The 24,006-nt window shown below is 37.5% G+C and overlaps 1 protein-coding gene across 1 annotated transcript in view; it reads left to right on the top strand.

Moving 5' to 3' along the window:
- Positions 1-24,006, top strand: part of LOC140153402 (exostosin-1-like) — a 118,345-nt gene that overhangs the window by 68,881 nt on the left and 25,458 nt on the right. The window contains 6 exon segments of the mRNA XM_072176151.1: positions 718-890; positions 893-918; positions 5,688-5,807; positions 7,511-7,585; positions 7,587-7,763; positions 22,286-22,381. Of these exon segments, the coding sequence (XP_072032252.1) occupies positions 718-890; positions 893-918; positions 5,688-5,807; positions 7,511-7,585; positions 7,587-7,763; positions 22,286-22,381 (667 nt within the window).

Genomic DNA, 24,006 nt, shown 5'->3' with positions numbered 1-24,006 from the left:
TTACTTCTACGATGGTATTAGCTTATTAATTACTAGCTAAATGAAATGTTGATTTTCTTACCATGATTGAGAGCTGATCGAAATCTTATGCTGAAACTTATGCTGAAGCCGTCAAGAAAGAACAAAGGAATTAAAAGAGAAGCCACGCAAACTGCCTGTTCACATAGTTTATATTAATGTGCTACACGTAAAAGATGCCGTCAACAAAACCAATATATATAAAATAAAAAGTACCCGGGGCCACTCACATAAATGGTCTGTATGCGCATGCGTGACAAAAAAAAAACAAGGGAGAAGGGTGTTTTTTTAACAACATGTTACAAATATGTAAAATAATACAAAACATAAACATCTATTTACGTTGTTAGCACTCAATGATAATATCCTTGTTTATAACAAATTTTACAACACAATATTCAAACTTGTTACACCCATTAGAAAATGTGGTCGTGCGAACATGAAAAATACATATTAACAGACAACTGTGCATTTAAATAACATTCTAATTTAGCCCAAAGGTGATTTTACTGAAACCATCCCTTTTAATTCCAACATCCTTTCTTGTATAAACCTATGTGACCTCCTACTCCACTTCACATTACAACTGCCTCAGCGATGTTTGTCTTTTTTTAAAGACTATTCTTGTTTAAATATTTGGCGGAAACTCATATAAAATTTAATTACTCATTTCTTTTTTTTTTCTTTTTTCATCTACAGATATGATTACCAGGTGCTTTTACACAACTCCACATTCTGTATGACCCCACGAGGGCGCCGCTTAGGTTCGTTTCGATTTTTAGAAGCGCTCCAAGCGGGCTGTATACCTGTAGTGCTTAGTAATGGATGGGAGCTACCATTTTCAGAAGTCATAGACTGGAACAGTGCCTCCATTCAAGGGATGAACGCCTTCTACTTCAGGTGAGCAGCAAAGAACTTCATCTGATCAAGCTTTGTACTAGCGAAGAAGTAAAAAGCATTGTGCAGAAATTAAACAACCAAGACACAAATGTATGGTTTGTGAAATGTGTGCCATTGCTTAAAATGGCAGTGTGCTTCTGAGTTTGTAAAATAAGCATAGCCAAATGTCCATTACGTTTCTGAACAAAAGAAGCATATAAAATAACTGCACATGTTTTTTTTTACAATGCAGTGCAAATTTGCAACAAAATACATTGTTTACCATTTCCCAGTTTATCAAAAGCCACAAAATGGAGAAAAATAATATTGTCCAATGGGAGAGTCTGTAATGCATTGTTTTTATTTTAGATTTGATCACAGATAATGACCAGTGTAGCCTACATCCCGGTTTGAGCTAAGCGTGGCCGGCCATAAACCGGACCCATAAGCTAATGATGGATAACCAATTCTTTTGTCTATATTCAAACAGCTGGGTGATACATTTGGTAATCCAAATGGTACTGAATTGTAAGAACAAATATTCATTGGAGCATCACCAAGTTGAACCATTTAGCCTAATGACCAGAACCACCCTACCATGACTTCATTCAGTGATGGTAAAAATAAGAAAACCCACAGGCTATTTGGTTAAAATTCACAGAAATGGAGATTGGGGACTTGTTTAATAACAGCAGTATTGTTGCCATGAATGACCACTAGGACTAAATATTGCCTGAAGTATTGTTTGTATTAAAGTGTGAGCATGATTGCAAAATCTGAAATAAAATTATATGATATTTTGTTAATTAAATTGGAATATATGACTCATTTTGCGTAAAATTTAACAAAAAAGATCAAGTTAAAATGTCCTTGAAAAGTTGCAATAAAAGGATGCATCCATTTGTCCTGTTGTGAATGTTTTCATTGCCTCTGCGCGTAAACTAGATTCTGATATCATGACCTGAATCACGGACATGATCAAAATCAAGCCCATACATGTAGCATATCACATCCTGCACCAAAGTCAGTAGCATACTACATCGACAAATGATGTGACCATAAAAGCCTTTTATTGTCGGACTGATCAAAAATTTAATACTCCTTGGCGAGTCTGTGCCACATTTAAGTTAGGCATCCACACATGTAAAAGAGCAAACCATATATAGTGGATATAATGCCAAGCCCTGCAGCAGTGTCTTGTCAATCAAATACTCAACTATCATCTCACCTGCTCTGATACACAGCAATAATAACATCTTTATTTATTTATGGATATTTTTTCCCCATTCATTGCTTAATTTCAGGCCCACATAGCAAACAGTATAAGTAAGATATGTAAATTCTTAGTCATGTAACCATCGCCTTTAATATTGCTATCTAAATGTCATACCATCTCAACTTTTACTAGTTGAGGCAATTAATTTTAATGCACACAAATCACAGTGTGATTTGTTATGACACAGCTTTCACTATTAATTGTAGAAATGATCTTTCCTAATAATTAGTATGTACCGTACACATTTTATGTCAGTACATTATGTAGCGGAACTCTATCCAAGCCTAATCCCAGTTACAGATCGGACTACACACAGGGCAAACAATATTGGGAGTACAGCACACTACAAATATTACTGTATCCAAATGCTTGTTGAATTACCCGCGCATGCTCCAGCCGCTGGACCAATCACAATAGACTCAGCGAGATCCTGCCGATGTTTGCCGAATGACCAGCCCAACTTTTCATCTTCGTGTGTTCGGCACGGGGGTTTTAGAAAGGTCTTTGCGGGTTGAATGATGCTTTGAATCCGACAACTTTCTACTCGCATTTATACAAAATGACAATCTACACAAAGGTTTTTTTTAAACCTTGAAAATCGGTGAAGAAATAAGGAAAATAATGACATTTTCAGCGCACATCTTTTTGATCATCGGAATTTTCAGGCAAGTTGACAATTCTAGAACATTTTGGGGTATAAATTTCATTGCAAAATTCACAATTTCGTGGATTTTTCCATGAATACTTTGATTTTTCTCATCATCCGAAAACTACACAGTATAACACTGTGCAAATTTTAACGTGTTACATTTTCGATTTTTGTGTTACATTTAAGCTAAAGTTGGACCAAATTTTAGTAATATTTCGGATTTTCCCGTTTCTGCTTGCACGGAAGATCGTAAGGCCGAATGAAAATAAAACATGTTTCTCATGTCCTCCCGCCTCCTTTTTTAAGGCCGCTTCAAATTTATTCTTATTTTTTAAATTCAGTCAAAACTTTTGAAGAAAGATGTCTTGGAAGTTGAGATGCTTTCTATATCCTAGCTAATATGCAAGAAACACGTCTGGATGGTTCTGTGATCACTAGAGAGGCGTACCTACCAGAACAATAAAATAAAAGGACCTCACGCCCCTCTTCCTCCTTTTTTAAAAACCCGGACGAGTAACATGTTTTTATTTTTACTCGGCCTAAGTTGCACTGCACTGCCTGTCGTGAATCAAATCATCCTCCAGACACGCTCCAGAAGACATATGCAAATGCAAGGAGTACAATACCAATCACCTGTTTAACTGGTATTGATCAAAGTAATTCTTTGTACTCCATGCATTAGCATATCTTATGGAGCGTGTCCGAGGATGATTTGAATCACGGCGGCAGTGCAGTGCAACGTGAATAAACACGGGTCACTGAATTAGCATAAAGGTCACACAAAACAGCTTCAGCGCAAGCGTGGTAACCTCACAGTGAAAAGTTTGACCTTACAAAGCTGTCGAGTATTTAGATACAGTGGTATAGTGTGTAAGTTCGTAGTGCAGCAGGGATCAGAAGTTGGCCCACCTAGACTATTTTATTGATATTTAACAAAGTAATGTGATTGAACTGTTTTAAAGTTTTGATTTTTAAAGCTTGATTGGGGGACCTTTATATTGGGTTGTGTTTGTGTAAATATGATAGGTACGCTGGTAGATATTAATGACTGCACTAATTGATTGGAAAATTGACATTTGTGGGATTTTGTAACGAAAGATATTATTTATGGTGCAATACTCTCTTTGTTATTTGTTTGATCTTTTGCGAGATCGGTACAATATACTGAAGGGATTAACTACCCTGGTTCAAGAAAGAATAAAGAAAAACACCTGTGGAAATAGTAGTAAATGAATGTCAAAGATCAGTACACTTCATGGATCACTTGCACATACTACATGATGTAAACCAAAGACTAAAATCCAACAATCAATGGTGTTCTTGAACTCACTATAGTATCATGTCTTATCCAAATATTATTTTCCGCTATAATCACATTAAATGATGATTGATATGTGTAGTGTAAGGGAAAACTAATATATTCCATTATTGCTTGCAGACAGTGCCACATGACTGTGTAATCAGATTCTGATTTGTTTTGTAGTATTAAAGGTACTATTTTCATTGCAACTTAAATTTGCGGAAACAAAATTGAGGGAAAAAATCATTCACTGCCTAGTTTTCCGTTAAACTCTGTTGTAAATTAAAGCGCAGATAATTTCACAACCTAAAATCTGACCAAATTTATGAACATTAAACAAATTGTGTATTGGTTGAATGCCAAATTCTTTCAAATATTTGCCAATTGTGAAACATTTTCTGTGCTGCCTACAGAAATTTCCACCTCATCAAACACAAATAAAAATAATTCTGACAAAAGTTTTTTGCCCTTTTGTCACTCACAAAATAGCATTAAAATGTGAACTTTGCAAATATGGAAGTATAAACATTATCAGAGTAGACCAAAATAATGAAAGAAATATATTTAATATGAAAGCTGGGAGCTATTGAGATATCTGTGTTTATTGCCTTCTGGCACAATGCATGGTCAAAAAGCAGTGTTATGATACCATTGAAGGTTTAGATAGCTTTTGGTGATAAGTTCGTGGGATTCATACTATTCATATTACACATTATTATATAGAGATAAAGATTTAATATCTTGGGTATTGTGTTTATTTTTAGTAACTGAAGAAAAAATAGGTGTGTACGTGTTTTCCATTAGTCACGGATGTTCATATGAAAACCAACCTCCAAATGCGGATCCACTCGGAACCGTTGATGGTCCTTGGTTCCATACTTATTCAATAGACTTGAAACACTTAAACTTGCATTTGACAATAATTCCCACTTGGCTAGTATAATATTAGGTGTGTCCATGGTTGCCTTAAATACTATTGCATTAATTTACACGGTAGAAATGAAGCATAGAAAATGGCAGAAAATGTTCTTGTTTGATGGCAAACATGGTTGTAATGGGGGTGGGGGGGGGGGGAGATGTGCATTTTTTTTCACTGACAAACATAGACCCACCTATGACATTTCACTCATAAAGTGCAGACCCACAGCAACCATGGACATCCATGGTTGTAAGAGAGAGGCAGAGGGCGCTAGGCGCTGTTATAATGAATAACGCACATGGGGTACTACTATTAGGTCTCCCATCATATGTGTAATACCAGGTTTGCGGTTCATATCTTACCACAAAAGTCCACGCTTCCAATAGTGAATGTCAGCGCATAGAGATCCACGATTATTAATTGTCTTACGGGAGTAAGATTATAAAATGAGCTTTGTTTGTCCATCCGTCCTTCAGTCCTTCCGTGTGAAATATATTCTCAATCTGTGTTTGTAGTCGCTATTAAACGGAAATAAATGTAAATGTAATAAAGTTGGTATCATTGTGTGACGTTTTTGTTCAGGTCTGTTCAACATAAAAATCGGATTGTGTTTTATTTGAAACATTGTACTTTGCTTCTATTGCAGATTCCCTCCATAGTGCGTTCCATAACAGACGAGCAGATCCTCAGACTAAGACAGCAGACACAAATTGTGTGGGATGCTTATTTTTCATCTGTAGATAAAATTGTAGATACAACTTTAGAAGTAAGTATATTTTCCAAGAAAATTGCAGAACTTGTTTTTAAAAAAAATACCATTTCTATTTAGATGAACAAATTTGATGTGTTGCTTTATCAATCAATCCTTTTTTGGGGTGTAGTGAAACAACAAATTGGGAATCATGACCAGTTTTGAAATTTACTAGGGCCAAAATGAGTCATTTTACAAGTTTCTACAACATGTACAGACCCACAAATAACGAGGACTTTGTTCAATGTGTTGAATGTGTCATACGAAATATTCCAATCTGTTTTGGCATTGAAACTAAAGTCTGCACAAAAAGTAACTCAGCTGTTATAAATACGCCTATAGATTCAGAACTAATAATTGTTTTCACAATATTTCAACATAGAGAGAAGGATGATTTATTTACGCATTTTGATACCCCATTCGTCAAATGTCGTTCAATATTAACAACACAGTAGCGCTTTTACAGAAAAATACCTGAATTTAAAAGTTGCAATGGTTATAATGCCAGCACTGTAAACATGTAAACCCCGCCATTATCTTTGAGCTTACTTCAAATCAATACAAATAAATGCAACTTTTAAATTGGGGTATTTTTCTTTCAAAACACTGCTGTATTGTCAATATTGAACAAAATTGGACAAATTGGGTATCAAAATGCACGTAAATAAATCATCCTTCTTTTTATGTTGAAATATTGTGAAAACAATTAGTTCTGAATCTATAGGCGTATTTATAACAGCTGAGTTACTTTTTGTGCAGACTTTAGTTTCTTGTACAGTCTGCACATGTAAACTTGTGTTTACTGAAAATGATAAAGCAGAAAACACTTCTTTTTTATTATTAATTAACAATTAACAATGTCATTATTATTAATTAACAATTAACAATGTCATATTCACATTATCTCAATTTTAACAGAGCATTAGTTGTAATTGCATCTGAACATAATTTAGTTGTGCGATTGTGTGGAATCGGGAAGTAGTTGCAAAGTATTAACTCGGCAAACTCACAAATCTTTTAAAATACCCTATAATTTCCTGTGTAAAAGGAAATATGTAATCTAATGCTTGTTGAATGTTGTTCAGCTTTAATATTATGTTGGTGGATCTTGTTTTTGGCTCAGACTGTTCATCCCTAGGGGTGTCTATGCATCATATTGCTTTCTATTATGATAGGTAGTTAACCTTGTAGCATACAGATGAGCATGGCAAGAAATAAGGTGCAAAACTTGCACTAACAGGTTCAACGATAATGGGGTGTACCTCAGGGAAGTATCATGGGGCCCACTGTGTATGGGTGCCATCTTTTAAGTTTTATTAGAAATATTAAAAAAATAATGTAAAACAAGAATAATAAACAATAAGATGACAACAATCTTTCTGAGCACATTACTATCAATTGAGTTGTAGGTGTTACTTAAATTGTGGTACCTACGAATTGATTACAGTAATTAACGTTGTCATCATATGACTTACATGTAATCAAAACAACCATAAAAACAAAATAAAACAAACCACCATCTCAACCATCACTAATAACCCGAATTCTGCAGGTCCCTGACCCTAAATACTGTCAATTTGATGAAGAGAGGATTGTGAATTATTTTTAATTTTGAAGTAAAGTAGAAAACATATGCCATGATTATATCTCCTTAAATTACTCAATGATGTCATTATGGAGAGGTTAACGTTAACGATTGATTAACTTTTCAATTACAGATTATTCGTGCCAGAATAGAAAAACAATTAGCTAGAGAGAGTTATGTGTGGAACAGTGCGCCTGGCGCATTGGTGCGTGCTTCCCGGTTATGCCGATCACCTCGCTGCCTTCCCGTTTTTCACGCTGAGTACGGGCACCCAGCCTTCTGCCAAATTTACAGCAATCATCCTTGCTAAATCACCAATTGTGTCACAGTCGTCGCCCATTATGAAGCTGATTAAGAATGTGGCGCATTCTGCTTTTGTTGCACAGGTAAGATATAACGTATCTAAAATCCCGGCTACAAACTTTGTGCACTTGCCAATGAATGCATTCACTAGGATTATAACATGAAGGGGAAATTGGCCAAATGCAGGTCTGTTATTGCATGAAGGGGTTCAATAATCAGCTGATGAGATGCAGTAATAACATGATTCAAGCAGAACCTCACTTCTGTGAATACACCACATACATAGCAAGAATTGTGGCGGTGATTGAAGATTTATCTAAAGTCAATTTCACAAAAGAGATTTACCATTGATATTGAGCATTTATTAATTAGTAATTGGTTATCAATGAAAGGAACTTTTTGTTAAGTCGGTGAAGTAAGGTGAAGGACTTAAAGTAAGAAATGCTCATTGTTTTACTGCAAACAAAATTTGTCGTCTTACAATAGGTCAAAATTAGCTTGGTAAATTTGCCCCCTGTTTCACCCAAATCTCTGCAAAATGACATCACATTTCAATTGAATGCACTAACATTGTATTCAGGAATGGATGCAAGTTTTAAACCATAAATGATGTATGATTTCAGTATGATAAATGAAGAAGGGGAAGTATATCTTAAAAGATGTTGTTCTTTCATCATAAGAATGATGTAGCACACAGGAATTCCTTGAAGAAGCAGCACAGGTGAATTGTCATCCTGTGTTTCTGTCATGCTGACAAAGTGTACCTGTACAGGTACCATACAGGTCAGTATGAAAGGAATCAATGCTTCCTCTCCACACATCTAGTAACCTGTGTTTGCTTAGTAGTTGAGGGTCCAAGACTGCCGCGGAAGTAAGCGGATGTCCATGATTGATTCGTAGCTGGCAGAGATGAATGTTGCATCTGATGTCATCTTTTAGGGGTGTGGCAAGTTTCTGCACTCAAAGGATGCTGCGTGTATGGTGCCCCAGACCCCATAATGTATTAGGTCAAACCCTGAGACAGCCAATGAGAGCATGTTTTTTACTTTTGAATGGCAGGTGAAGTAAGACACAATATTACAAGTTTAGCTCTGCCGGCAACTATAGTTACCATTTTAGCCTTACATTACACTATCAATATTTTGATGGGAATTTGAATTTTTGATGAGATGTTAACATACAGTATTATGAGGGTTCAAGTGAGACTTGAATATGATCTTGATTGTTGTATAATTAATGCACCAAGTCCTGAAAGTAATATGTCCCACTGTAAATAGCCTTTAAAGGCATAAGAATTTTCAGACTTTTGCCTAAATTCAGGCTATTTTCCTGGTGCTATTTTGTTGTCCAAATTTACGCATTTTTATTTTTTTCAACCTGTTTTGTGCCTTTTAAGGCCAAATTCACACACTTTTTCAAGCAGTTTAAAAAAAAGCAATTCTTGTGTCTGTTTCTTACAACAAATCAGGCATATTTACCTTCTATTATATTCTAGTATTAGCTGATATTGTCTGGTGTGAAATGGTTATGCAGTCTTCTGGTATAAAAGCATTGTAATATAACACATGTAAAATCAGCTGAGGTAGAAAACATGAATTTTTGATTCATTTTGTCAATTAGAAAACAAGTGCCTGAAGATTGGATTTCAGGATTTTGTTAAGACTAGCAATACAGTAGTACGATACATGAAATTCAAAACTCAGAACCATTGTGTGTTGTTAATATAGTACCATTTACCGCCAGTGTTAGGTGATGCTTAGCTATTTAGCTTTTAGAAAAAAATGTTGTTTTCATTCACTCCCAGAGCCTTGCTTCATTACACTGGGTTTTTTTAGGTGTGTTCAGACGGTCAAAGAATTCTTGAGAATAGATGTACTTGAGAATTGTTATTTCTAAGTCATCCTCGACTGTGTGTCCACACGACTCCATTGAAGACTGGAATCCTTGAGTTTCTTGATGCTTGATGACGTTATCTTTGGAATTACAACCAGAAACATTTAGTTACATGCTGAATTAAACCATCTTAATGAAGCTCCGCACTCAAGATTTGTGAAACTTAGAGGTACTACACCCTGGCCAATTTGTGCCTATTTTTTATTTTTCTCAAAATTATAGCGCATTGGTGACAAGTAAGATATGTATATTATAGGGGCAAGGACTACAACTACTGCACTGAAAATTCAGCAACTCAAGGCAAGTAGTTATTGATTTATTGATCAAATATTGGTTTTCCTCATTTTTGACCGTAACTCCACAACTGTTGTCTGTGCTGAAATAAAAATTTCCAGTGCAGTAGTTGTAGTCCTTGCCCTATAATATACATATCTTACTTGTCACCAATGTGCTATAATTTTGAGAAAATGCAAAAAATAGGCACAAAATTGAGCAGGGGTGTAAAACTTTCTAAGATTGAATCCTCAAGGCAATTCACATGATAGATTTTTTTTTGCTCGAGAACCCTGTTGCTTAAACATAAAGCCCTCTGTGTGAACGTGCCTTTGTCTCACAAAAGTAATTCTTTTAAAATGGGCTGTGCAAATAATATCAAATGAATTTAGGTTTGTTTGGGGGGATAAAAGAGACAATAATGACCACTTTGCAGTTAGTATATCAACTTTCAGGTTGGACAAACAAAGTAATGTACCTTGTGGGCCCCCGGGCTTGTCGGTCATTACCAGCGTTCGAAATTTTGGTTGTCCATTCGCCCGGGACAGCTAAAAAAGTCGCCGGACGACCAAAAATACTGATTAGGTTGTCCACCGGACAACCATAAATCTATAGCCAAAAGTCACCTTTGTAGGCCTACGGACAACCAAAACCTTAGACGGACAACCAGAAATTGTAATCTGGTTGTCCGTGGAACAACCATTTATTTTTCCTTAATTCGAACACTGGTCATTACCATTGTACATACTTTCAAGTAGTCCAGATTTAAATGAAGCAGGGAAATAGACTATTTTATTGAAGTCTACAGGACTTTTACCCCATGAGAACTACCTGCCGATTGGCCAAAAAGAAGTTTTCATTATCAATTGGCCCACTCAGCAACATTAATATTAGAATAATTTCACCACGCAAAAATATTGGGGTGAATCATTTGCAAAGCTCCATTCTGATTGGTGATTAAAGTGAAGATATCATGTAATTGATCAATCAGAGGCAATGTTAGATCGGCAGGTAGTGCTCAGGGGGTTAAATGTATGTATTCAGGAACCTGTTTTATAAAAATATAAAAAAATCATTGTTACCAGTTATCACAATAGATACTCGTAAGGTTGGACTATTATGTAGTTTTAATATATTTTCAGCTTTAATAGCGGGTAACTCAGTCTCCTTTTTGGCCCTTGAGTGCAGGCGGTCCTTACTGAATCAACTAACAAGACCTGGTTTTACCACTCACCTATTGTCCCCAACTTGGGTTGAGTTACTACAAAACAGACATATCACTAACTCGTCTTGTTTACTCTTAATTATTCAGGAATTTTAGCTTCCGATTTATGTTCCATCTAGAGAACAGGTTTCCCAGTTCTATAAGTAAGCTACCCTAGCTTTGTTGCCTTTAGGAGAAGTTTCGCTTTCTACATCTGAGGCAGGCGGAGAAGAAGCATTGTTTTTATAGTCTGGGTGGATGTAATGATGTTTGACTTTGGATTGGTATGAGTTGTCCGTTTTCAGTTAAACCATTTATATAGAATCAGACAGGGACTCGTCAAGTCTGAGATAATTAAATCAGGCTGGAATACAAGGAAGATGCGTGTTGCACATCAAACCTGATAGAATAATTTGTTCTTGGACATGTATCCAGGCCACCGTAGAATGAATTAGTGCTAGGTGGACAGATGATTTTATAGCGGTGATCAATTTGTATCCCTTGTTGCCATGGTATTTCAAAATTGCTCTAAATAATGTTTACCATTTTCTATGCAAATGAAAAAGAAATTATAGGCTACATTTTAAATATTGTTTAAGAACTTCAATATAGCATGATGAATAGAACATTATTTCAGATTAAGATTCAGCTTTCCAGGTACAAAAAGTACCACTTCAGGTTTCGCCACAACCTCAAAATATTGCTTTAGTAATTTCCAATCGAAAGATTACTTTCCAGGATCTGCCGTGTCTTGTATTGAGAATTTATCAAATGTAATATATCTTTTCCAAATAGGTTTCAGACAGAATCATTGATTTACTTGTAAATCTGTGTTTAGTATTTTTCCTGAGTGTTTGAGCCACTAATAATGTAGTTACAAAGCTAGCATATACACAATTTGGATTGAATTCGCTAAGGCCTTAAAAAAATTGTTTGATTGGCGTAACATGAAAAAAAAATTAGGGTAGGTCGGTCGCTAATTTTTAATTTAAAAAAAAAATTTTAACACACATTTTAAGCTGAAAATCGTGAGTTTTTCTTTTTTTTCTTAAAATTTTTATCTTTTTTGATTTTTTAATTCATTTTTGCAAAAAATAAGAAAAAAAAAGTCTAGGGTCGGGCCTATTTTTAGGGTCGGTCAGGTTATGCCAATCAAACAATTTGTTTTAGGCCTAATAGTGCTGGCTTCACCTTCCAGATTCTGTTGGTCAAATCTTCTGCTACAATGAATCATTAAAATAGTTGCATGTACGGCACAAATAGACATGTACTGTTGCAACGATCTATTTACACCCAAGGTGTATTAGACTGGGAGCCCAGACCATTTATTCAGCTGAGAAGAGACAAAAGGTTTGATGGCCTGGTTATGTTAGAATAGGCCCAAGATTCAATATTCCATATTGCTGCCGGGTCACAGCCTGTACGTTCAGCCTGGGGGTCACAAAACAGGGGGCTAAAAAATGCATTTATTCAGCTCAAGAGAGACATGGACAAAACTTGTTGGATATCACTCCCAGGAGGATACTTTTCATGCCTATAGCAATGACAGCAATGTTGGCCTGTACGGGGGCCCAGACAGTAGCCCCAAAGGGGCCCGCCCATATGGCGTTATTCAGCTGAAGAGAGACAAGGATGAATCTTTTTGCATTGGAACTATTACACATTGTGGTGCACAAAAATACCAATGACAGCAACTTTTTCCTGTACGGGGGCCCAGACAGTAGCCTCAAAGGGCCCAATGTCCCATAACTGATTTATTCAGCTGAAGAGAGACATGGATGAATCTTTTTGCATTGGAACTATTACCCATTGGGGTTTACAAAAATACCAATGACAGCAACTTTTTCCTGTACAGGGGCCCAGACAGTAGTCTCAAAGGGCCCGATGCCCCATAACAGGTTATTCAGCTGAAGGAAGACATGCATAAATATTTTTGCATTGGAACTATTACACATTGGGGTGCACAAAAATACCAATGACAGCATTTTTTCCTGTACATGGGCCCAGACAGTAGCCTCAAAGACCCCGATGCCCCATAACAGGTTATTCAGCTGAAGGAAGACATGCATAAATATTTTTGCATTGGAAGTATTACACATTCGGGTGCACAGAACTACCAATGACAGCAATTCTTTCCTGTATATGGGCCCAGAAAGTAGCCTCAAAGACCCCGATGCCCCATAACAGGTTATTCAGCTGAAGGAAGACATGCATAAATATTTTTGCATTGGAACTATAACACATTGGGGTGCACAAAAATACCAATGACAGCAACTTTTTTCTGTACAGAGGCCAAGACAGTAGCCTCAAATGGCCCAATGTCCCATAACCGATTTTCCAAATTTCCAAAGGGCCTAATGTCCCTTAACTGATTATCCAATTTTGTCATCTTCCAAGAGAGAACTACACCAGGAGTGCTCATCTTAAGAAGGGTGAAATTAGACTCCGAAGATTACCGCGCTGCTGATCTACCAATGAACTACCCATTCAGCTGCAGAGACACATGGATGAATCTTTTTGAATTGGAACTATTACCCATTGTGTATACAAAAATACCAATGACACCAACTTTTTCCTGTACGGGCCCAGACAGTAGCCTCAATGGGCCAGATATCCATAACTGGTTATTCAGCTGAAGAGACATATGGATGGATCTTGTTGAATTGGAACTATTGCACATTGGGGTCTACAAAAATACTAAGGATAGCCTTTTCTTGTATGGGGGCCCAGACAGTAGCCTCAATGGGCCAGATATCCCATAACTGGTTATTCAGCCAAATAAACACATGGATGGATCTCTTTGAATTGGAACTATTGAATATTGGGGTCTACAAAATAATACTAATGGCAACAACTTTTTCCTGTATAGGGGGCCACGACAGTAGCCTCAAAAGGCCCGATGTCCCATAACTGGTTATTCAGCTAGCATCAGATAGTATCACCAGTATCAACAATAGATAACTACTTCATCAATACCAATGTCAGCAGTAGACAGCTATACTTCATTAATACCAATATCAACAGTAGATATAGCTACTTCATCAAAACCAATATCAGAAGTAGGTAATTACTTCATCAATACTGATATCCCCAGTAGTAAAGATAGCTACTTCATCAATACCAATATCAGCAGGAGATAGGTACTTCATCGATATCAATATCAGCAGTAGATAGCTTCTTCGTAGGAAATTTCAAAGCCTCATTCGGCACAATGCGACTTTATTCCCTCATGTTAAACCAATTTTGATTGGAAAAAGAGAGCATTTAAAAATTAACACTTTCTTCCTTTATGGCGTCCCCACCATGCCCACTGCATTTTAACATGCTCATTACATTTGGCTGATTGACCAGTTATGGGACATCGGGCCCTTTGAGCTACTGTCCGGGCCCTCGTATAGGAAAAAGTTGCTGTCATTAGTATTTTGTAAACCCCAATATGCAAACGTTCCAATTCAAAAAGAGCTGTGTATCTTTTTGGCTGAAAAACTTTTTACTGGTTTTTAAATACTAAAGTGAACAATAGCCCATGAGGAGTGACACATTTCAAGAACTATAGGCACTCGATTATATAGGCACTATATAAAAGAAAACCACATGTGCCAATCAGTGGTTCACAGCAGCTTAGGAACAACAAGAGTGAATGGTAAAGCATCAGACATGTGAAATAAGATGCTTATGCACGCTGCTCTCAGGATGTTGCTCCGTTGTCAGATATGTCTCCGACTACCCCATCTGGTAGGCTATTCCAAACGTGAACTGAAGTGAGGGTGAAGGTCCTGCCAGTAGGTATGGTTCCAGAAACTGGTATTGTGAGAGCATGACAAGGTATGGACAGGCTTGAGCGGGTAACCCTTCTGACTACAAATGACTTTGGTGGCTGTGCCAGATCTGGTGGGAACAAGCTGGTGTGCATTTTATAGAGGACTGTTGTTGCAGCCACTTGACGTTTTTGATGGAGAGATGTGATGTTCAGCTCTGTACTTGCTTCTTCTTCGAAAGTCCTTCCTCTGAATATAGTCTAGTAATCCTAGAGCATGTAGAGTGGGGGTGCTGGCACTCATCTTAGACAGTGAGGCGTATTCTATCACACTGCAAATTTTAGCCTTGTAAACAGTTGCTCTGCCTCTGACATCAAGTTTATTTGCAACTCTCCTCAGAGCGCCCAACTTCTGTCCTGCTCTGTATGAGACGTTAGAAATGTGCTTTGTCCAGGTCAGCTTGCTGTCGACTGTGAGTCCCGGGATCTCCAGCTTCTCCTTCTCAGCCAGTGTGTTGGTACCAAACAGAATATAAATCTTGATTGGATTCCTCTTTCTTGATATTGCCATTGTTTTGATGTCTCGAAGGTAACCATCCGTCTGTCATGCTTATCTGCCCAGATCCTCATTTTCTCCAGGTCTGTGTTCAGGCTAGCAGGGTTGTCTCTAGATGTAATCTCACAAACAAGGTGGAATCATCTGCGTAGAGGTAGAATTGGGTTTCACACTCATCACCCAGGTCATCAATGAAGACAGAGAACAATGGCGGGTTCCATATTGACCCCTAATGGAGGATGGCCAGATACAGACAACTTTGATGGAATGATTTGTCAAGTAGCTACTAATCCTGATGAGCAGCTTGCCGGATACTCCTTTTGCCAGGAGTTTCGATCAAAGTCCATTATGACAGACATTATCGAATGCTCCTTTGATATCCAGGGCAGTCAGACGCAGGTTGTTGCCTCTGTCCAGGGAGTTGGACCACTCTTGGGTCAGAATGGTAAAGATATCAGTTATACTGTGGTATGGCCTAAATCCAAACTGTCTATCTGATATCAGTTGGTTTCCAAGGAGGTACTTCTGAAGTTCTGTACAACAGCCTCCATGATCTTGCTGATGGTGCAGAGCAGAGAGATGGGGCAGTACATAGATGAATTAGACTTTGCATCTCTTGTAAATAGGGATGAAAAATGCAGTCTTCCATTGGCTGGAAAAACTTCCTTGGAGAAGCAAAGCTCAAACAGCAGACTGAGTGGTCTTGCCAGTTCTGCGCTGTATTCCTTCAGGACGCTTGCAATAATTTCATCAGGACCAGTAGCTTTATCTGGTTGTAGATTCCTAAGAAGCTTCCAAAAATCTTTGACCTTGAAGGCTATATTTTCCTTTGAGCATGTTGCTGAATGCTGAACTTCAGGAGCAGATTTTTCTGTGCGGGGAAGCTAACATTTAGCGGCAAAGGTCTGGCAAAATGTTTCAGCTTTTGATGTAGTGTTGACTTGACGCCCATTCTGCAGCACTGGTATACAAACTCTGATGGATTTACCAGACAGGGTGCTAAAATTTATGGGATATCGGGCCATTTGAGGCTTCTGTCTGGGCTCCCGTACAGGAAAAAGTTGCTGGCATTGGTATTTTTGCAAACCTCAATGGGTAATAGTTCCAATTCAAAAAGATCCACCCACGTGTTTCTTCAGCTGAATAACAAGTTATGGGATATCGGGCCCATTGATGCTACTGCCTGGGCCCCCGTACAGGAATAAGTTGCAGTCCTTGTATTTTTGTAATCCACAATGGGTAATAGTTCCAATTCAAAAAGATTCACCCATGTGTCTCTTCAGCTGAATAACCAGTTATGGGGCATCGGTCCCTTTGAAGCTACTATCTGGGCCCCCGTGCAGGAAAAAACTTTGCTGTCATGTAGTGTATTTTTGTAAACCCCAATGGGTAATAGTTGCAATGCAAAAGGATTTGTCCATTTCTTCCTTCAGCTGAATAACCTGTTATGGGGCATCGGGCCCTTTGAGGCTACTGTCTGGGCCCCCGTACAGGAACAAGTTGCTGTCATTGGTATTTTTGTAAACCCCAATGTGTAATAGTTCCTATGCAAAAGATTTACGCATGTCTTCCTTCAGTTGAGTAACCTGTTATGGAGCATCGGGCCCTTTGAGGCTACTGTCTGGGCCCCCTCATTGCAGGAACAAGTTGCTGTCATTGGTATTTTTGTAAACCCCAATGGGTAATAGTTCCAATGCAAAAAGATTCATCCATGTCTCTCTTCAGCTGAATAAATCAGTTATGGGACATTGGGCCCTTTGAGGCTACTGTCTGGGCCCCCGTACAGGAAAAAGTTGCTGTCATTGGTACTTTTGTGCACCCCAATGTGTAATAGTTCCAATGCAAAAAGATTCATCCTTGTCTCTCTTCAGCTGAATAACACCATATGGGCGGGCCCCTTTGGGGCTACTGTCTGGGACCCCGTACAGGCCAAAATTGCTGTCATTGCTATAGGCATGAAAAGTATCCTCCTGGGAGTGATATCCAACAAGTTTTGTCCATGTCTCTCTTGAGCTGAATAAATGCATTTTTAGCCCCTGTTTTGTGACCCCAGGCTGAACGTACAGGCTGTGACCCGGCAGCAATGTGGAATATTGAATCTTGGGCCTATACTAACATAACCAGGCCATCAAACCTTTTGTCTCTTCTCAGCTGAATAAATGGTCTGGGCTCTCAGTCTATATCTTTAAATAGACTGTCAACAAGATGTTTAAAGTGCCTCACTGAAAATTACTCAAATTGATCTAAGTAAACTGCACTATGTTGTGTTTATTTTGGGATGCAGGACACTGCTTATTACAATATGCTTGCATCAGGGCCAGCTTGGCACTTATTTTTGTAATATTATAAGCCAGTTTATTTTTAACAAAAACAGGGCAGAAAAGAAAATAATAAAATCAACAACAACATTAACATTTTAAGGGCTCATATATATTGAAATTCCCTTACACAGGAAGGTGTGCGCCATCCTGCAGCTTTCCTGTGCTAGCCTTCTTTGTTAAAATCCTGGGCAGGGTGTATCACTGATGCATATAATCCATCCGTTTTATGACCGAGCTTTCCTGAGGCGCATGCTTAGCGAGGGGAATCCTGCCTTCTTTCTGTGTGAAAACGTGGTAGGGTATTTCAATATGAGCCCTAAATAGGGTGGTTTTATTTATGACAAAATCTGTGAGAAAAGGGAAATTGTGACACAATTTGGTCCGGGGGGGCAAAGGAGGCATTTTGAAAATTGAGTTACTTAATAACTATTACCTACTGAAAACACTTAAGGTCTAGCATACTTGGTTCTAAAGTTATGTATTTTATTGTTTTTTACTCCATATTTTTGACTTTATCTCAATTTCAAATTTGCCGCCTTTGCCCCCATGGACCAGATCGTGTCACAACTTTGTTTTACTCATATATATATTTCAGGTATATTTTATTAAATGTCATAGCAGTATTAAAACACTGAATTGCGACACAATTTACAATTTATAAACATCAAAATTTACACATTAATTAATACAACATAAAAATATATATCTATGTACAATTTCAAAGTAATATATTACTACATCAAAAAAACATATTTAAAAGAAAAAGGAATTATAAAAACACAATTTAAATCAAATTCATAAAAAGTCAAAGAGGTAAGAGTAGTGCACTGGTAGGGAGCTCAATTATTGCACACAAAAAACTTTCATATTGATTGAATTTTATAATGATACATGAATATTGCACACTGTTTTGGTGAAATGTTTTCACTGAGAATATACAAGCTATTAAACTGCACTTTAATAAAAGTTAAAGGACACAGATGAAAATAATGCAAATAGCTAGCACAACAAAAATAAGTAATTTAGGAAGTATAGGAGGGTAGTTCATTTAAAAGACTGGTAAGATAGGGCAGTGGGCTGTTCTTGAATCGGTCAGTTTTGAATCGGTATGGTTTGAATTTTGCTTGTTTCGGAGTTGCATACTTGATCTGAACTTAGAGCAGGGGAACCACCTTGAGAATCTTTCAGAGCTGCTAGCTTTGATAGCAAATTCCTTGCAGATATGAATTCTGCGGTCCACAAGAGATTGAAGGTTGAGGACTTCCAATGCATCAGAGTAGGTTGTATAATCTGATGAAAGGATGCAACGGCATACACGCTTCTGAATCTTCTCAAGGTGGTTCACCTGCTGCTGAGTGAGGCCAGCATTGCAACACATTCGTGCAAAAGGTGCACAACTGCACATGGTAGGATTTTTTTAGAAACACACTTTGAGGCTTCAGAGGTAATCAAACATTCCTTATTTTATTAATTTGCCAATTTGAAGCAGCGTAAATTATTCAAGCCTCTAGTCAGTTTTGGTAAGACTGTTTTGTTCTCAGACTCTACCCGACCCATTTCTGTAAAATGTGCACATGGGGGAGAAGAGGCAAAGAAATGGAGTCAATGAAATAGAAGATGTCATGTTACATACCTAACGACAGAAATACATTATCTTGATTATGCTGTACAAAACTGAAGATATCAGGTGATCTAAAATAATAATAAGAAGATGGAGATTAAGTTGTCTCCGATATCACTTTGAGAATGCAGGCAGACAACGACCCGAATCAGGTTAAATTATGAAATTTGGCATGTTTAGGGTTTAGTACGGAAATGTTCCCTTTGGGTTTCAAAAAATATTTTGTTTATTGCAGGTATGTTTATATTGAAAATAATTGGATAAATTGGAACATTTAATCTTTGTCAGCCTTGTTGGTGTTGTTATATTAATATTGTTGGTTTGTTTGTTTCCTCATACAGAACATCTTATTCAGATGTTTGTGGCATGTATCAGTCGTAAACAAGCACTTGATTAAATGTACGCAGCGATTTCATTCATTCTTGTTGATTTACATGAGAAACTAGTTCACATTGACTCTACTGACTACATTTGTAGGTTTACTGGATTACGGGATGGACTAAATCAGATTTTCTACCGCCCAGGTCTGCCCATTAGAAATGAATGGGTTTTTTTTATGCTGGAGCATACTTGCAAAAAGTAGAGTGTTTTTATGCATTACATGGCAATTCTAAAAACTATAAGATAGATTTGTTTGCTCTGGTTGAGACAGGAGACTTAAGGATGTTTGGCAATTCCCATCAACCGTTGCAAATTGCTCTTTGAATGATTACAGACTAGACATGTGTAACATTTAGCTTCTGGTATTTATTTAGTTTCTACTTGTTTATGTGACTATTCCCCCGAACAGAATATATCTTGCGTTTGGTCAAACAACAAGTCATCCTGTCTGTATATGGTGGTCATTCAATGAGTGATGACATTAAATCTAAGAAAAACTGTCCGTGATTCAAATGCCTACAAATAGAGGTTGCTTAATGCGCTGCGTCTGGCCATAGCCTTCTACATAAAAAGCAGCAAGTTTTAGAGATATTCTCTCAAAATATCAAGCGCTATCTCAAAAGCCTCTGAACCAATACTAGGCTTGTTTGTACTCATGGTAATGCATTTTTCATACTACGGGTAATTTCAAATATGGTCATGAAGAAGTACAATTCTGAAATGTTTGAATTAAAAAAAAATTGAAACTTGTCGTCTGCAGTCGACACCCATGTGGAGAGAGTTAAAATAATGCAGTGCTTTTTCTTCAATGACTGTCACTTCAGTCTGAGCACTTCAGACTCAAAATAAATACCAAGAAGGAAAAAGTGAGTTTTCCCACAAGTAAGGTGGAGTAGATTGAAATCACACCTTTTGATAGCAAAAATTTCCATATTTATTTGCTAATATTTTTCAACATAGACAACAACAACATTGAGGTAAATTGTGGCGTGCCCTGGATGTCTTTCACGATGTGTGATAAATGTGTCAGTTCTATACCATCAGGGATATCAATCTAATAGGGAAGTCATTCTACATGTTCTATAGGGGAATAGCAAACTTGGCAACATGTTGCATGTTTGCATATGATCAGGTGGAATTGCTATTCTGTGGATGAGTGACATTTTCACATGAACTTGGTCTTAACTTTATGCCAATTCAAATAACCTTACTTAAGCCTAATTTACATGGGGACTTTACCCTTGCCTACATAATAACCATAAATTTTATTTTGATGGATTACTTGCCCTGGCGATGCAATTTACATGGGGACATAGAGTCCAGCAATTATGACCTCAATCAACTATATCTGGGGCCCCCTATGTGACCTATAAAACTATAACCAGGTAAATACATAACAAAAGTGTGCAAAAGCCATCAACATACCAGAGAAAACTCTCTGGAGAGTGTATACTGTCCTGAAAAAATAGCCCCGGTTCTATTTTGAGGAAACTATGAAAGGTCAGAGGTCCAGGAGCATTGCCTGGCAAAATTACCAATATACACGGGGACTCTCCCTTGCTGGAACTAAATTTCAAGCAATAGAGTCTCCATGTAAATTAGGCTTTAGTCAAAATGATTTAAAAAAGAAACCGGAACATGCAAGTATGTATCTTGAGTATCAATGAAAGCAGTGTTCATGTATGAAGTCACAGAAAGAAGGGACATGCCAAACGAGGCAAACCTTATCCAGACAGCTTTGGTAGTTTCCCAGCTAGTCTCTGCTCTTCACTGGATCATTGTCACCAGATCCTTGTACTGGAAAAAGGACCCTGGGCCTGGACTTGTCTAGGCCTATCTGATTAACCCCAGTGACTATCACGTAGATACCATAACCTGTATGAGAAATTACATAAAAAGAGACAAATTGTACATCACTGCATGCAAACTGTTGTTCTTTAAGTAGAAAGGTTTAACAGAAAAGAAAATGAGCAAGGTACACCAACTTGATGTGGGGAAACAAGTAAAATACAGACTAGACAATATGCAGGGGGGGCAAAACCAGCAAATGTAGGCATAGGAAGTAGGCAAAGTTCGATAGCCAAAAATTACCAGTTTCAAGGCTCACAAAAGAAAGGTTTAGTTCTGTGCAGATTACCTGGCTTGTTAGGGTTGATTAGTAGAATTACTCTGTTATTCCTAGTTTTGACAGCAACAGAAAGCCACTAATTCATTAGTCTTTGTCAAAGACTACTCACAATTTAGAGAGACACAAGTCGCGAGTCAAACCACGATGCCCCACGAATAGCGAGCGATCTATGGGGACACAAGTCACGAGTCACAAACTGTGATGCCCCACGAATAGGAAGCGGAACCCGCTATGGTTTCCAAGAGTGTGTCGTTCCCAGTAGTTTATCTCCCTATGGGTAATTTAGGTACACAGTCTGTAGCAGAGACTACTAATTCATGAATGTACTTTCCCAAGTATTCATGTTAGTCTGCTTGAGGCACCATTATATAATCATGTTATTTCCTCTCAAATTATATCATATTTATAAATAAATCAATCAAATTATTCAATCTTATGTAATAAATGTTGTACTGTTCCATTTCATTTCAGATTGTGGTGCTTTGGAATGTGGAGCGGCCTCTTCCGCCAAAGAGTAAATGGCCATCTATCAATGTTCCATTGACAGTTGTAGAAGGTGATTCTAAGGTGAGTAAGAACAGGTGTGCATGGCAGGTGAACATGTCTCATCATATATGTTGCTAGCTGTGTACAGCTTAATTAACACATAGCATGTCACACCTCAAACGAGCTGGCACACTAAAAGAAATACAGTATTTGGATAAGATGCTCTCTTTAACATTATTTGTCTGAGATAAAGAATACAAGCGTTAAGTTTGATTTGGACTCCACATCGTGCTGCGATTGCTGCGAAGATTTTGAAACATTGCAGCATCGCGCAATGAAATTAAAATGTATATTTTCATTGTGCGATGCTGCGATGTTTTAAAAGCATGTGGGGTCTGCATCTCCTTCAAATGTTGATATTATCACTAGGATCCACAACATGCTCATCTATTAGGGAACAGTTCTTAAACCCCAATACATTTGTACATTCATTGAATGACCTTTGAAGATTTGGGTACAAAAACTAATACGCTGCAACTTGAGGTCAAATTTTGCACTATGATTATGTAATTGAGGTTATTGGACTATGACATTGGGATGAGGCTCTTGTGGTCCATAGTGTATGCCAGTTTATGGTCAAATGTTGTGTAACATACCTGATGAGTAGTACTGCTAGTTGGAAATGGAGATGACATCAACAAAAGTGCATATTTGTAGTCGGTAAGTCTGCACAAAAATCCTACTTCCTTGGAGCATTTCCCAACAGAAGATCAACAACATGCTTTCAAGAATTGTGTCATAGTTAGGACAAATGGAGCAAAAATGGCGATGGAATACATACAAAATGCTACAGGACATAGGGGGTAAAAAGCACTACATAGCTCAGCAGACATCTACCTCATAGTAAGAGCCAAGTATGGTGGAATTCTTTTGACAGTCGGCACAATGTTGCATGAGCCTCTAGGTTACACTCAATATAATGTGCTACTGAATCTTCAGGGGATGTAATCATGTGAGATGTGCGTATATAAATTTATATTTCAAAGTTGTACCACTAGTGAAAATTACGACGGCATTTTGCAATATTTTCATAATGAAGACAACCAAAACAAAGACAATTAAAAAATGACAATATGGTATGAGTGATTGGAAGTCAATTATGCTAATGAGATTCAGATATTGAATAGGTCATGGGTGGCTTTTATGGCACTTCCTATTGTTGTACACATTAAAAGTGGTTGCAATTCTATCGGTTTATTATATGCTCTTAATTTTGACCAAAAAAGATGATTAAGATGTCGCCAGTCAACAAACTCATCCATGTACTTTAATTAAATGAGTCAGAGCTTGGAGTTGCGAAGAGCAATTTGCACGCTTCGTAAAATTTTAGTAAAATTTTTATTATTGTATGCATATATGGAATGGATTTCACACAAGTTGAAGTTATCAATTGATGAATTTGAGCAGTGGGGGAAGGAAGAAGAGGACAGTGACTCTAATCTTGTGAAATATGGTAAAATGGGATTTAGGAATTAAAGTAAGTCTTGTTGTTTTCAAAATATGACCAAAACTAGTTGCATTTGCTTTTATTTTTCTACAGCTTAGCTTGGCTTTGTGCTTTCAGAAATGTGCTGTATCTTCTGAACTATTTGCGCAAAATGTATAAAAGTATCATTTTATCAGGTTCGGTTTGTTTGATTGCATAA

Source organism: Amphiura filiformis, chromosome 5 (genome assembly GCF_039555335.1).
Source record: "Amphiura filiformis chromosome 5, Afil_fr2py, whole genome shotgun sequence".
NCBI classification, from domain to species: Eukaryota; Metazoa; Echinodermata; class Ophiuroidea; order Amphilepidida; family Amphiuridae; genus Amphiura; species Amphiura filiformis.
Note: the sequence above shows the minus strand (reverse complement) of the source record. Positions and strands in the feature narration are given on the sequence as shown.